We start from the raw sequence: 17,086 nt of genomic DNA, 5'->3' as shown, positions 1-17,086 counted from the left end.
AAAGTCATAACATTCATTGCTCCATAACATATACTATTGCTTCTTTCAGGTTTTGTTTTTTTTTTAATGTTGCCCTAAGCATGTCTAATTCAGTAGAAAATTCTGATGGGGGGAAAAAGATTTTTAACCTATTTAAATGGTAGCTGCTTTATATTATGGAAGATGGAAAATTACACATTAAGAAATCATTCAAACCTCTAGATGCCAATGCTCTAAGCTTAACTGGACTACTTTTTCTTTGTATAGTTGTCAAGTTGAACACATTTCATATTTATATAATACTACTTGAATTCTGTACTCTCAAAAGTAAGATTCTTAAAAACCTGGGATCCTGGGATCAAAATATCCTTTGTTTCCAAAGTAAATGAGATACCTGTGTATTTAAAAATGGTATTTGTTTATCTCTAACAAGGATTCACAGAGTGCCAACTATATGAAGTACAAAGTTTGGGACGGTGGGAGCAGAACAGTTAAGAAAACAGATAAAAATCCTAGCCTTTAAGGAACTTATGTTCCAGGGAAAACCTATGTGGTTAACTAAATAAATGAAGCAGACAGCCTGTTAGACAGGGAGAGATTTAGTAAAATGATTAAATGAGGAGGCGGGGGCACCTGGGTGGCTCTCGGTCGAGTGTACAACTCTTGATTTTGGCTCAGGCCATGATCTCACAGTTTGTGAGTTTGAGCCCTGCACTGGGCTCTGTGCTGATGGCACAGAGCCTGCTTGGGATTCTCTCACTCTCTCTTTCTGCCCCTCCCCTGCTCATGCTCTGTCTCCTTCTCAAAAATAAATAAATACACTTAAAAAGTTTTTTTTTTAAATAAATGAGGAAGGGGTGTGGGGGTTGGGCTGCAATTTTAAGTAGGCTGGTCAAGGAAGGCCCCTTTAAGAGGCAGTATTTAGGGGCGTCTGGGTGGCTCAGTCATCAGTTGAGCGTCCGACTTTGGCTCAGGTCATGATCTCACGGCTCGTGAGTTTGAGCCCTGTGTTGGGCTCTGTGCTGACAGCTCAGAGCCTGGAGTCTGCTTCATATTCTGGGTCTCCCTCTCTCTCTCTGCCTCTCCCCCACTCATGCTGTCTCTGTCTCTCAAAAATAAACAAACATTAAAAAAAATTCTATTTTAAAAAGAGGCAGTACTTAGACTCTAGGAGGTAGACAGGTGTCCTAGGGAAGGAATATCCCGGAAGAAAGAATGGCAAGTAAAAAAGCTGATATGGCTGAGGTGGAACGAGCAACAGAGAGAAGAAGAGAGGGATGTCTGAGAAGTGACAGGGATGGATCATGTAGGGGACTGTAAACCACTGAGATGTGGGATGGAAAGCCACTAGAGGTTTTTATTTCAAGCATTAATGTAATCTGGCTTTTTTTTTTTAATTGAGGTAAGTGTACAATCAGTGGTTTTTAGTAGTCACAAGGTTGTGCAACATTACCACCTCTAATTCCAGAAGAACTTCATCACCCCAAAAAGAAACACCATGCCCATTAGCAGTCACTCCCATTCCCCTGCCCCCTTGCCACCAGTGTCCCCCTCAGGCCCTGGCAACCACTAATCTACTTTCTGACTCTATGGGTTTGCATATTCTGGTCATTTCATATAAATGGAATCACACTACACGTGGCCTTACTTTTACATCTGGCTTACTTTTTACATGGATGTCTCTGGATGCTGCGAAGGGAACAGGCTGAAAGGCAGCAAAGACAGAAGCTGGAGGACCAGCAAAGGGAAGAATGCAGTAATTCAACTGAGAGATGAAAGAGGCTTGAAATTGGATGGGAAGCAAGATGGGAATAATGGCCATTACATTCTGGTAAACTGGATGTCAGGTATGAGAGAAAGGGAAGTCAAGGACAATGCAGGCTCTCAGCTGGAGCACGGGAAAAGAGAGGACATCAACCCAGGGAGCAGGCTGGGGGAGGGGCAGATCGAGAGGACACAGCAGGGGCTGGATTCTGGAGATGTTAATTACACCTGGGATGCTACTAGCCTTTCATGAGAAGATACCACAAAAGGAACTGGACAGGAGTCTGGAATTCAAAGGAGAGGTCTGGGTTGGAGAAACACATTTGGGAATTAGAGAATGAAAACATTAATACCACGAAACTAGGGGAGATCACCAAGGGAGTGATTATTACAGAAAAGAGGGGACGTCCAACAAAAGGGTCCTTGAGCATGTCAATATTTACAGGTCAGAGAGATGAGGAGCAACCAACGAAAAAGACTGAGAATGAAATACCAATAAGGTGGGAGGACCAAGAATGAAATCTTAAAAACCAATGAAAAAAGTTATCACGGCAAAAGGCACTGTCTGCTCTGTCCAGGGCTGCTCATGTGCCACATAGTGGGAGGCGGCGGGGGTGGGGATGGGGTGGTTGTGGGGGGACTGAGAACAAACAACTGGGCTGAGGAACCAGGAACACAGCAAGCTGTCATTCACAGAGCACAGATCCTCCCTCTATTGCTCTGGGTCACTCTGCTCCAGCCACACCCACCTGTGCTTTGACACTTCACGTGCCAGGTGAGCGCCCTCCCCGGGTGCAGCTTTGCCAAGGCACAGCCTGAGTGGAGAAGGAAGGTCAAAGGCCTGACCACAGTGGGCTCAGGACACAGTGGGAGGAAAAGGATTACAGTCAAGGGCAATTCTTTTTTTTTTTTTTTTTTTAATTTTTTTTAACGTTTATTTATTTTTGAGACAGAGAGAGACAGAGCATGAACGGGGGAGGGTCAGAGAGAGGGAGACACAGAACCTGAAGCAGGCTCCAGGCTCTGAGCTGTCAGCACAGAGCCCGACGCGGGGCTCGAACTCACGGACCGTGAGATCATGACCTGAGCCGAAGTCGGCTGCTTAACCGACTGAGCCACCCAGGCGCCCCTCAAGGGCAATTCTTTTGAGGAGTTTAGCTGTAAGGGGGATGGATGGAGGGAAATAGCTATAATGGGGGCTGGGGCAGAGACAGGGCTTTCTGTAAGATGCGAGAAATACAAATGTAAAGAGGGTGGTAGATGATAAAGGAGAGAGCAGAGAATTGCTGGGACTGGTTTCAGGAAGACAGTTAAGCACACTTTATCTGTTTATCAAATAGTCTGCAGTTAAAATACAAAGCATCTACTGGTGTATGAAAAGCAAGTAAAGATATGCTTTTCATTTTTCCAAGAGAAACAAAAAAAACACATCATTTAAAATGATCTGGATCTACTTTTCAAGGCTGAAGACATTGGATTGATTGTACACAGAAGGTCAGGGTCAGGGTTAGGCTCTGGGCTTAGAGTCCTAAGATGCAAGTTCAAAGACCATGACAAGTTACAACATCCCAGAATCTTTTGACCTCCCCTTTTCATCCATTAAATACTGATTAAAAACAACCTGTCCTTTCTACTTTATGTAACTGATGAACTAATCAAATGAAATACACAAACACTGTAAGGCATTATCCAAAAATGTAAGGCTAATTTTTAGGGCTATTAGATAAGGAGGAATTGCATATGCTTGGCCTTATTCCAACACCTTATACTTTAGCTCCAATTAGGGGGGGAAAAGCCGAAATAAAAATATTTGGCAGAATAAGTAAAGTATGAAAAAATAAAGGCTATCTGATATTGTATTTAAAACACACTCAATAAATTGTACAGGAATTATGCCTTAATTTCCTCTTTTACAGAACTTAACAACCCCAAATCCTTTAGTTTAGATTCAACTGAGACTGAGGCAAAAAAAAGAAGTATACTAAATTTGACTGAAGGCTTGAAGCAAGCCCATGCTTACAAAAAAGATGTTACCTAGTATCTTTCCATGAATCTCTCTTATTCTCCATGTTCCTTACCACCTGCCAGGATTAACTCAAGTCAAAAGGCTTTCATCCTTAACTTCTTGCCCAATAACAGACATTAGTAGGTATTTAAAATAAGTTTAAGATTATTATATTTATTAATTAATTTTTATTTCAGGCTGTATAGTGTATGGATCATAGTTCTTGCTAATCTTGGTCAAGCCATGAACTTTTCTCCTTATTTTGTCAGGTCAACCAGGAAACAAAGGCGTGTGCTCACTTTTTCTAATGAGAATAAAGAGCATCTATCTTTGCCAAGGAACTGTTAACATAAACAATTCTGAGATAGAATTTACGGTAGACACCAAAGCTGAACTCACCTCATTGTTCAAGCTCTCCCTCACATTTGATCAGAACATTTTGCTAAGAACTCAGCTGGCCATGATCTCTCCCAAGATTTTAAAGGAAAGTGTGAGAGAATACCTATGTATATGTATGTATGCCACTTTGCTTTAAACTATGTCTCTCTCTCTTTATATATGCATCACTTGGCAGAGGAATCAGAGCTTCCTTGGGAAATCACATACAATTGAAAGGAAAAAGAGCTTAATTATATCTAATTATAAAGTATCTTCACCTTTATGACATATTGTTTGTATGTCAATAACATATTAGAGGGGCGCCTCAGTGGCTCAGTCAGGTAAGAGTCAACTCTTAATTTTGGCTCAGGTCATAATTTCGCAGTTCGGTTTCTGGGATCGAGCCCCATGTTGGGCTCCGCCTGAGAGCCCGGAACCTGCTTGGGATTCTCTCTCTCCCTATGTCTCTGCCTCTCCCCCACTTGCACTCTCTTTTCTCTCTCAAAATAAATAAACATTAAAAAAATTAACATATTAGATACTGATTCTTTACTGAGAATCCTAATCTGCCACTAAAACCTGTTACTCTCAAAAATAATTCATTTATATAATGACCTACATTATAGTTTACAGGAACAGATTACTCTGATGGGGAAGCATATCCACGTAAAGCTCCCTCAGTTACAAACTCCAACAGCACCGGGGAAAGGGTTCATTTTGAGCAAGTGATTTTTTTTTTTAAGTTAAAACACATCAATTATGGGGCCCAAAGTCATTTTAAGCATCATTTTTAATTCGGTTATTTTTGAAGAAAGTTTGATCATAATACACATTACCCTAATATGATGTTATAATAATTATTAACAATATAATTAATTAATGTCATTGTTACCATTAGTACAATGTTAACTAATCTTGATTACTTAGGGTCATCAATATGAATACCCAGCAATGGATTACATTATAAAATCTTCACAAATAGGATTATCTAAGGAGCGTGGAGCTTCTCACCCTCACCCTACAGGCTACACTTTTTCTTAGATGATAGTGTCTGTCTCTTACAGCTTTCCTGCCCCCTCTCTCCATGCCATGCAGGGAGGCCTCCAGTCATCTCCTGCTCCCGAAAGCAAGCCTCTATATAGTGGGCACCCCATCTCCATGCAGCTATCTGTTTATTCTCAAAGCAGTAGACACAGTCATGTGCCCAAAGAGAAGTGCCTCGGTCCCAATCCAGCTGCATGGCTCCAGAAAACACATGGAATCCCTTCAGGAATTTGTGTCCTTGTCCACACAATGAAAGAACTGTCCTGAATGATCTCTTAAGTCACATCCAACCTTAAGACCTTGTGATTCATCTTGCTAATGGCTCGGAAAACTAGTATCTAAGTTCATTAGAACTGTGCCCAAAGAAAGAACAGAGAAAACTCTGACAGAGGACCTCAGAGGTTCCTGTGCTTTGGTATGTGGAATTTATCCCATCGTATTTTTCTATATCACAGACTTTTGGGTCTTCTAGGCTCTTCTTTACATTTCCAGTAAGTGAGGCTCTTATTAAATGGGACAGAATTACAGTAAGAGCTTTTTAAAAAAGAAAATGAAATAGGAGTCTTACACAGTTCTTCCACATAAAAGATAAGAATTCAAGACGCAATTTTCAAACATCCAGAGAAAATTATTCCTTTATGAAAACTTTTGTTTCTGAATGCATTTACATTTGATAGACCAACAAAAAGACACTGTATACTGGAAAATGATTTACCTATAACTACATCATGACCATCAACCAAGCCAGCAGAGAAGAGCTCCTGAGATACGCCATCTGCTGTATCTGTCCAAATGTGAAATGAATACGTATTAGTGACTGTAAAATAAAAAGCAACAACCCATTACAATGTAAAAGATATATTTTTCATTTACAAAAATCACCTATGTGTGTTTTAATTCAACAATTTGGATTCTATCAGAAGGAAAGATCAGAAGTGATGTGAAATATATTTTGCCATATGTAATTTGCATCTTTGCATTCATTCAACAGAGGTTATGCACAAAATTATTATTTCATTTTTAGTGAACCAAAAAACATTTTCCCTTTGGCTACTATCTGAATTAATCCTCAAATGTACCTCTGTAAGTTAGCTCATAACTGGCCCCAATGACACTGCTTTTCTTTCTTGCCAAGGTTAATTCCAGCCACCATCAATCCTTTTCTATCATCAGTAGCCACTGAGTCAGAATTTATGGCAAAGGTTGAACAGGTAGCACTTGACACAACCTCATATTTGATACAAACAGCCTTTGAGCTTGTTGGACTATTAAGATGAGCTATTTAAATTTATGCTATTAAGAAACTCCTTTCACATGACATTGATCATTTGATAGCAACAGATTCATTCTCTTAGAAAATGTGGTTGAATAAAAGAATGTAGTTTCTCAGTGATAAGTGACAGGTGTTAGGGATCTCATAAAGATGGGACAGGCTGTATCAAATGAATATAACCAAAATTACTTGAAAGGCTACGAATGAACATGGTAATAGTGAGAAGTCTGTTTGAAGACTTTGTAAAGAGAAATTGATAAATGGCAGTGTGCTCAAAAGAACCATTATGAACCTCCATGTCTTCCCAAAGGAAATGACATGGTCCCCGTGGCCTTCTGACATTATCACAAACATCCAGAACTGTAGATGGGTAAGAAGAAATTGGCTCAGCAGCTGGTAATAACCTAGATGAAGGTTTAACTTAAGTGTCTTGCAAAGTCAGGCAGCACCTCAAAGTATTGCTGGTGAATCAAACAAGCATCTAAACTGAATTGCATTTGTCATACCTGAGGCTGCCCTCAGTGTGTGTGTGTGTGTGTGTGTGTGTGTGTGTGTGTGTGTGTGTGTATGTGTGTGTGTGTGTGTGTGTGTGTTTCTATGCTCACACGAGCGTGTCGCTAAAGGTAAAATTATCTTTCACATTTGTGGGCTTTAATACGCTTAGCCCCGTGTGTGACACATAGTAATTACTCAATAAATGGTTAACTGTGATGATGATGTGCAGCCAAAGCTCATCTGAAATGTACCCCACGCTCTACTGCACTTTCTTTCTCCCTTTCATACATGGCCCAATTTCCCAGATCTCCAATAAAAAACCTGAGGGCCAATGGATACTCTTTGTACATCCAGAGAAAATGTCGCATTCCATCATTTTACTCATTCCATTCTACAATGAATGACATGGAATATAACATGAGGGAAATGTTAAAGAAAAAGAAAGGAATTTTAACTAAACTGTGAGATTCCACATCACAGGGGCTAATGTTGGGGCTTGTCCTTATTATTAGAAGTACAAAGACACCTTATAAAATTCTCTCAGGGACAAAATGATCCCATGGCATGGAATCTAGGGTGGAATAATGAGAGGCTCTACTTTGCATGTGATTTAGCTTTGTGAAGTCGACACTCAGCCACATAATCTCATCCTCCTGATGCCACTGGAAACTTGACTACAAAAAGTATATTGAATTAAAGTGCCTACCTAGGCAGTGATTACATTTCTACTGACTGATCATCGGTTAAAGCATCTGGATGTGTTACTACCACCTCTAAAGTATCAATAAGATCTAAGAATTTACAATCGCAGAATGCAGTTGAAAATGGAATAATCAAGCAAATCCACATTGTGGGCTAGCACTAAAACAGTACCAAAGCAAATGACATTCTCAAATGATTCAAGTTTCCAGCATCTCCTATTTTCAGGACTCCTGAATATTAGATGAATCACATTAAAATAGCACAAGGGTCATGCTGGCCATTTTGATCCAAAATAGAAATATTCCATGCTTGTGTGCCATTAAGCAGTTATCTTGTAGGCATGTAAGTAATATATCAGTAAAGTTAGGAACAGGAACTTGAAGGTAATTGGTGATTTATTCTTCTTTAAGCTGCTTAAACATTCCTAATGTGCAAACAGGTTAAATAATCATAAATAATTACATATGCTCTAGTTTCCAGAGTATACAGTAAAATAATAAATGCAGAGGGCTTACTCTCAAATGAAGACAGAATATTGGATATGTTTATGTTATACATTCTATGCTATCTTACACATTTATGTATACATAGAGCACAGATGTATGTATATGTACGTATGCACGCACACATGCATGCACAGATGTAGTGTAGACACCATCTGAATGAAAAGATAGCATCAGTATTCACAGAGGTATGGTGATATATCCATGGTGTTTCCATTACTAATGGCCTGTGCTCACTGCCCTGCGATGGCTGGCTATCCTCAGGAAGCCAACACTAAGGTTTCTATCTGGTAAACAAAAGTAGACTCTTAACCTACAATGGCAAACGAGGCTGCTTATGCCAGCACAAAGGGCTAGGTAATGCTGATAGGGCCATCTTCCCCCTCCCCAAATCCTCAATTCAGAAATTCATTTCTTTGCTATCCCTTAAAATTAATTTTATTGCCTCTGTAAATTTTAGACAATTAGATGAAAAAAAAAAAACCCCAACCTTTAAATAAGAAGTTGTTCTTTTACTTACTGTACTTGAAACATTTATTATGGAATTACTAGATTTTGTCACAGTATTGGCTGGTCAACATTCTTATATTAAGAGACAAAATAGAATGCTTCTGGGTAACAGTAACTGGTGCTGTACAATTTCATAGACCGGCTCCGAACTGTCAAAGATGGATGTTCCCAGAAGAAAGATCAATTAGCAAATTTGTTTAGGCCTTTTTAAAATATATAGTTTGTAAAAGGTACTTCGTATGTTAGTTTAATTCAAATATACTGGGAATCATAAAATCTTCAGGCTGACAGGGAACTAGAAATCAGGGCCAGTGTGCCTTGACCACATATGGCCCAGGAACATATTTTTTTGGCCAGCAGTGTTTTTTTGTTTTGTTTTACACTGAACGTGAACAGACAGAACTGTCTGGTTTCCTGAAGCTCACACCCCCTCCCCTCCCTGCCAACCCCAAACATTTGCTTTGGCTCTGGTACACATCTGAGTTTGTGTCTTCTTACAGGTTCTAATAGTAGCGAGGTCAAAGCAGTCAAGTGATTAACCAGGTAACATGCTAGAAACTTTCAGATTTTCAAAATTTTAGGAAATCAAATTTAATCAAATCAAAATGTACATGGAGCTCTAATATGTAAAATAATTACAGACTGTTGTTAGTTTATATATATTAATATAGTCAAGTGTATGAGCCTAATGTATTTTGTTTTAACAATAAAACAGAATGTATTTTAGAAGGTTTTCAATAGAGACACTGAGGCCGCTTTCACATATTTAAAAATCTGAAACCGTCAAGAAGAAGAGTCATAGTCTCAGCATTAGCATCTGATTTTCAGCTCTCTGGGTTGTTCTGGTTATACACTAAAGGGAGGAAGTAGCAATTTTTGCTTAACAACTAATCTTGCGGTCCCCATAGCCTGTTCGTAGATGTTATTTATCCATTAATTAACCAAAACTACTGGAGATTCTCCTGGATAGCAGGCATTTGCCAAGTGCTAAAGATACCAAGAAATGTGACATAGTTCTAGAAACTCCAGGCATCCAGGAGCTGAGAGAGCAACCAGTCTAGCCTTTAAGCTGTTTCACTAGCTATTTAAAATATTAAAATTGTATTTAGAAGCAAGAATGGCAATGTGCCTACCAAGGTGTATCAACAGAGACCACAGACATTCCTCCCTCCACACAGGCTTCATATAATATGCACTGAGAGCAGAGGGGCAAAGCGGATCCCTTTTTTGTGTGACAGCTCGTTTGTTGCTCACCTCTCATTAGGATTGCTCTCTGTTACTCATGACACTCACCATAACGTCCTTTAGGCCCTGTGTCCCCTTGCCAGTACTTGTTCTCATGGTTGAGCTAACACAGGTAATTTGTACATGTATGTAAACCATGCAGCATGCCACAGAAACTCATGTAGTCAGTAGTGGCTCGGTTTGGATTCCCCACAATTATTGCAAATCCTTCACTGCTTCTCTCCTTCCTGCCTTCCTTCCTTCCCTCCATCCTCCTTTCTTCATTTTTAAAGAAAGCATTTTCAAATAGCAGATTATAACCACACACTTGTAATGAATTTCTTAAAGGCTCTTTGCAGCAATAAGATAATAATTTCAATTAAAACTTACCTCTTCCTGGAGTAAACTCAAATCGTATGTCATTAAGTTCCTTTCTGGAGTTTCTGAAATATATACATGTAGCACATTAAAATCCAACGAAGTGTAGTTTCATCAAACTAAATGTATTCCAATCTTTACAAGATGCTACTAATAGGTAGATAGTGTTCTACAATTTTGGGTTACCTCTGGGTACTTCCTCAAATGGGAGAGATAGTTATGACAATAATAAAGGGAGATATTTAAATGATTGAATTTACCTATATAAACATGTTTCTTTCCCAAAATTCCAAAAATAAAACATTCTTTTATAAAATCTATACTAAATCAATAACCTTCAATGTAGTTCCATAATTAAAAATTTCAGAAGATTTTCGTCTGGAATAAATAATATTCAATACACTTTTCATATTTTTCCTGAAAATAGCATTTTATCAAATTATTTTTAAAAAGTGAAACAAACAAGGGTGCCTGGGTGGCTCAGTTGGTTAAGCATCCAACTTCGGCTCAGGTCATGATCCCATGGTTTGTGAGTTTGAGCCCCACGTCTCTGCTGAGCTGCTTCAGATCCTCTGTCTCCCTCTCTGCCCCACCCCGCTCATGCTCTCTCTCTCTTTCTCTCTCAAAAATAAACGTTTAAAAAAAAAAACATTAAAAAAAAGTGAAACAGGAAAAACAGTCTCAGTGGTAAGGTTTATGACAATGACAATACTATGCATTAAATCACGTAACAAAATGCCCCAAAAAGGATGTGTATTTTGTTATTAAAATCTTTGCTACATAGAGGGGACCCCTGAATGTTGTTTAATTATCCACTGAATATAGAGGCTTTTTTTAAAGTTTATTTTGAGAGAGAGGGGGGTGGGGGGAGAGACAGAAAGAGAGAGAGAGAGAGAGAGAGAGAGAGAGAGAGAGAGAGAATATATGAGAATGAATCCCAAGCAGACTGCACTCTCAGTGCGGGGCTTGAACCCACGAACCAGGAGATCATGATCTGAGAGGAAATCAACAGTCGGATCCTCAACCAACTGAGCCATCCAGGAGCCCCAAATAGATAAAATTTTTAAAAATAAATATAAAATGCTTACATAAAATTGTAATACATATATATATACGTATATTCAATCCAAAAACTGATACTAGGTTAATATGGAACAAGCAAATACCTAAGATGTGAGTTTTCCATTTATATTAATTTCAAGAAAGGATATGGGACAGTGAGTTATAATTAGAATGGCTTTAAATTCTCATAAGAACACTAAAATGTTATGATAACTCTCAACAGATGCTACAATTAAAGTTAATAAAAACACCATAAGAAACTGCAGTAGGAAACATGAAACAGTAATTTCTGCAAACCCTCAACTACTTGCTCAGCTGCCAAGGGTCCAAGCCAGACACCAGAGATGGCCTGAATACCCATTCCAAACCTCCTCCTTCTGGTGCCAGAAGAGTCTGATCAAATCCTGTTAAGTAGTCCTGTTTGGGATCCTGGAGTAGTATCTCCTGGTCTCTACAAACAGTGCCCACATTATGATGCCACCAGCCTGTGGGCCCTTTGTGGTCTATAGCCTGACCTTGTTTCTTTAGGCCCCATGACATTTCTACCACAGTAAATACAGGAGGCCCAGAAAAAAGACAAAGGCATTTTACCGGCCTAGAGAAAGCCCTTCTCCCAGGGCCTAGAGATGTGGGTTCCAGTCTGTACTTTTCCACAAGCAAAGAAGTGAAGAGTCAAGAATTCAAGAGATGCCCAAGCCTAGGCCACAGACATAAGAGCCCTGAACCACTATGAATCTCTTCCCAGGTGTCCCCCCACCTTGACTCTGTGACTACTCTCAGAGATAGAATAGGACTAGGGGATGACAGCAATTCCTAAATCCGTGCTTCTTTTAGGAACTTCTGAGAATCTGAAAACTAAAAATCGTGAACTCTCTCTAGAAAGGGGGCATATGACCAACACATGAAATTGCAGACAACTGAAGATGGTTCAGAGATCAGCTTAGACCCCAGACTGAGTGACCCTCTCCTGGATGTGGAGTGGGCATGAACAATCAGTGCCTTCGAAGGAAGGGCTGTTTGCCTGTGGCACTGTTTACCTACCAGTGTCGCCACACATTTACATAGTGCTTTCATATGTATCAGCAGTTCTTCAACTGGTTTTTTTTTTTTTTTTTTGTAAACTTCCATAATGTCTGGCTTAAGATAGATGGATTCTTATTTTTGCTTCTGTATTCAGTCTGTTGCAATATCACATATCACATTGTCAGCCACTGGAAAATTCCACTCTACATGTTGCAATAATGAAAGTGAAAAAAGCACATAATTTCTTAGTGTTATTATAAAAACAGTTTTGACCTCATGGGCTTCCTAAAGGGGACTCAGAGATCCCTAGGGCCATAGGAGCACACTTTGAGAAACATGGATAGCAAATGTCATTAATCAAATCTCATTTTCTTCCAGCAATCAACCTTTGAAATATGCAAAGTAGGTATTACTTGTTTTCCATTTTTTAGATGAGCACATTCAATGGCCTTTCCAAGTTTACAAATTTAGTGGCAGAGTGAGGACCAACAATTTTACATTGGAAATATCTAATACAAGTATAGAAAAGTGGATTTCTTTTCACTTTTGAGAGAAAACAATATTCCCCAAGATTTTGCGTATTACCATAAAAAGATCAGCAAGCATTCTTTTTAACAGCCTTGGTTTTATGTGCTGTATGTTAAAAAGGCTGAATTAGTACTAAAACAGTCCAATAAGGGAAAAAAATGATCACTAGGAAAGCAAGTTGTATTTAATAATGAAATGACAGAAGGAGAAAAAAATGAAAAGGAATTTGATTTGATGGGAATATATGTCATTGTTCCTTTCCTTTCCTTTCCTTTCCCTTGGCCAGTCTTATCTAAATTAGTTTGTCCTACTAAGGCCATGAGAAAAGAAGTATAAGAACTGTACCCAGAATATCTTCATGCACATCCTGATTCTTTAAATATTAATACCACTGAAGTAATATCCAACACCCATAATCTCTATCTACATCAACTATGGCTCAAGTTATGGAGGTGGCCTAGTCAAGTCATTCTTTTATGACTCTGAACCTAAAATACTTGCCTTTGAAAAGATCACAGTGATTGATTGTGAGTAGTAGACTTGTCTCATCAGGATGAAATATGGTTGGAAAAATGCCTAATTGGATCTAACTACTGAAGGTCATCCTTTTATAAAGAATTAATCTTTTCAGACTCCTACTTAACACCTTTAATTGAAAGTACATTTACTTTAATTGATATGGCACAAGATACTCTTGATTTCAGAGAAGTTGAAAATAGGTATGATTTAAGGCCGGAAACTAAGTCTGTGCAACTTTACAGAGGAAATGTTTAAAACTTGAAAATTAACAGCTTCAAGACCCAGGCTACCTTTGATAACTTATTAAAAACCCTTTTAATACTAAAAATGACCAAAAGAATCCCCCAACCCAACCCAATGAAAAACATACTCCTAAATTCAGTAATAAACACAAACCCTTATTTCTCATTATAGGTATACATTATATCATAAAGGCAGAGGTCTACAGAACTCAGGCAGAATATATATATATTTTTTAAATAGGTAATGCCACCACGTGGTTTAAAACCCAAAAGGTACAACAGGGTATTGTATAAAAACTGGGCCTCCTCTTGCCACCCAACTACCTGGTCCCCTCAATGGTTGAGGTTTTTTGTGCATCCTTCCTGAAAGGTTTCATGCATATATTAGCAAACAAACATACATAGTTCCTTCTAACCTGTTTAATACAAGTGTAGCATACTATATCCATTGTTCTATGCCTTGTCTTTGAACTTAATAGTATACCTTGGAATTTCTCCATATTGGTTCATAGAAAGCTTTCTCCTCCTTTTTTTTTTTTTTTTTTTTTATAGCTACACAGTATTTTGTTGTCTGCCATGTCCTTTTTTGACCAGTTCCCATTCTGTGAACAGACTGTTTCCAGTCTTTCTCTACTGTAAACAAAGCTTAATTGTGTATAATACTCCTTGTCCTTATGTCATTTTGCAAAGACACGAGTATGAAAATAAATTTCTAGAAGCAAATTGCTTGGTCGAAGGACAAAGGTATTTGCAATTTGATAGATATTGTCAAATTCCCCTTCATTTAAGTTGTACCAATTTATACTCTCTCAAGCAATTTGTAAACACCCTTGCAGGAACTTTAAATGAGTAAAGCAAGAAGTATATATATACATATATACATGCATATGTATATATACACATATATGTGTATATATGCATGTATATGTGTATATGTATGTGTATGTATATATATATATACATATGTATATATGTATGTTGCAATATACATGTATACATGCATTATACATGTATAATACGTATATTATATATATATATATATAAAAGCAAGGAGACAGGAGGACTCTGCCAACTGGAAAGCTTCTTTCCCATTTAAAGAGGGTAACCACTACTCAGCACCAGCTGGTTAAGCTAGGCAGGAATTTGGGCTCAATTTTGTTAAAAACTAAAAAAAATTTAAAAAAACCACCACAACAAAAAAATGTGTATACAGACACAGACACACACAAGATACATATGTGCTATGTCCATTCTAAGTGGAAAATCAGAGATTCAGACTGTCATGTGTAAAGTCTTCCTTCTTGCTTCCTTAGCTCAACTCATCTGCAAGGAACATAGTGAACACTCAAATGAAGCAGCTGGCTATGGGGGTGGTGATGACAATCATGTGAGTGAACACATAACTGTCCCTGGTGATAGAGGTACAGAAGGCCTGTGTAGTTGAAGTATGCATTTTATAGGACGTAGCATTTTTCTGCACTTCTTAATGTACCATGTCAGGACTGTCTGATAGAGTTATTGCTCCTGGAGGGCTCTGAAGCCAAAATGCCAGCTCAGGACTATGTGTATCCCTTAGCTTCACATTAACGTCTTTTAGCCCATGCCAAAAAGTGTATGGGGGCACACACCCTCTACGAACCACATGGGATCAAAATGCTTAGACCACTGGTTGTCAAAATGCAAAGACCACTGGTTGTCAAAGGGCATCATCAGCTGTAAGTGCCATTGGCACTGCATCCTTTCCACTCTGGAGTGAGGCTGAATGTCAACCATTTCCCCAAGCTCTGAGGTTGAAGGATGCAGCTGGGGTAACACTGGCAGGTACAGTGTTTCCTAGGGGCACAGGGGCAGCCCCTCCCTTCTAAGCAGCAGACAGCTCCCCCTTTCCTTACCTGAACCTGAGATTTCAGGTCAGGGTGAAGCTGCCAGCATCCGAGGAAGTCCAAAGGGACTCGCACTCCCAGACTCCCGGAATGTTTCTCCCCTTTCGGGAGCAGGATGGAGACTTTCAAACAGGGTGGGCCAGGGATCAGGACATCATTTTTAGTTCAAGCTTCTTTCCTGCTCTTGATACTGAACTGAAGTCTTTTCCCACAAGCTTAGGGGAGAAATGGACTATGGCTCCCACTAAGCTTCCTGCCCTCTCCCTCCACAGCAGCAGAGAGCCTGGTACAGACTGAGGACATACGGAGCTGTGGGGACAAAGGTCTACATTCAAATCCACTCACTACTTATTTGGCATCTGTAGTCTGTTTCCTTAAATGTGACATGGGGAGAATAATAATTAATGACATTTACTATCTGCCAGTAAATGCTTGGTGCTTTGCATATGTTATCTCATGCCGTGCTCAAAACAACCCTTGATGTGGGGATGGCTCTTGTCCACTGTTATCTTACAGACAAGGAAACTGAGGCCTAGAAAGGGTAAAAGGACATATCCAAAATCATGTGTCTGATTAGCAGATGTGAACTAAGCCTAGAATGGGATGAATGTTACCCATGGTCTTCTCCAGTGCATAACCCTTACTGGAGGCACTGTGGGTCCTGCCCTGAGTCTATAGAGGCTCCTGACTGGTCTCTCCACACTCAAGGTCAGGATCTACACAGGAGCCAGGCAGCTTGTTACCTGGAAATGTGATCATGCCACACCCTTGCTGAAAGACTCCATTTCTTCCCCTTATTCTTAAAACAAAATTTAAAATCCTTAGCATGACCCCCCCCCCAAGACTTGCTTCTACCTGTCTCTCCACCTTCAGCTCTCCCACACTTTCCCCTGCTCACCTTGTTGCTATCTCCTGGCCTGCCCTCTTTCCCCACATGCAGCTTTGCAAAGGCACAGTGTGAGTGCAGCAGGGACCTCGGGAGGCAGTGGGAGGAAAGGGATAACAGTCAGGGGCAATTCTTGTGAGGACTTCAGCTGTAAGGGGGTGGTGAGAAATACCTATAATGTGTGGTGGGGTAAAGAGAGGGCTTTTCTAAGATGGGAGAAAAGAGACATTTGTGTGTTACCAGGACAAGTAAAGAGGGAAACAGATGGGGAGGAAATGGAGAAGTGTTCCTGGGGCTGCAGCATGTCGGGGGGCCAGCTCCCCTCACTGCTAGGAAATCTCCACTCTCTCTGTCCACATGACTGACGCCAACTGTGCTCTGAGGCCTGGTCGTGTCTTTTGGGGTAGACCGGGAAAGAAGAGTAAAGGCAGCCAGATGAGGCGCCCTGTCCAGTGTGCTCTCCTAGCCTCCAGATCTGTGCTCAGTACCTTCATATTCTGCACCAATGGAATGTGATTACTTTAAATTTTTTAATGTTTATTTATTTTGAGAGAGAGAGACAGAGCACGAGCAGGGGAGGGACAGAGAGAGAGACGGAGACACAGAATCTGAAGCAGGCTCCAGGCTCCAAGCTGTTAGCACAGAGCCCATGTGGGGCTCGAACCCACGAACCGTGACATCATGGCCT

At 39.8% G+C, this 17,086-nt stretch overlaps 1 protein-coding gene across 1 annotated transcript in view; it reads right to left on the bottom strand.

Annotated features, from left to right (window-relative positions):
• Window positions 1-17,086, bottom strand: part of STK39 (serine/threonine kinase 39) — a 314,459-nt gene that overhangs the window by 60,186 nt on the left and 237,187 nt on the right. Inside the window, exons 15-16 of the mRNA XM_058714960.1 lie at window positions 10,268-10,320; window positions 5,886-5,954 (exon numbers count right to left, since the gene is read on the bottom strand). Coding sequence (XP_058570943.1) covers window positions 5,886-5,954; window positions 10,268-10,320 — 122 coding nt within the window. The remainder of the gene's footprint in view (window positions 1-5,885; window positions 5,955-10,267; window positions 10,321-17,086) is intronic.

Source organism: Neofelis nebulosa, chromosome 2, assembly GCF_028018385.1.
Source record: "Neofelis nebulosa isolate mNeoNeb1 chromosome 2, mNeoNeb1.pri, whole genome shotgun sequence".
NCBI classification, from domain to species: domain Eukaryota; kingdom Metazoa; phylum Chordata; class Mammalia; order Carnivora; family Felidae; genus Neofelis; species Neofelis nebulosa.
This window is presented reverse-complemented; position numbering and strand designations above follow the sequence as displayed.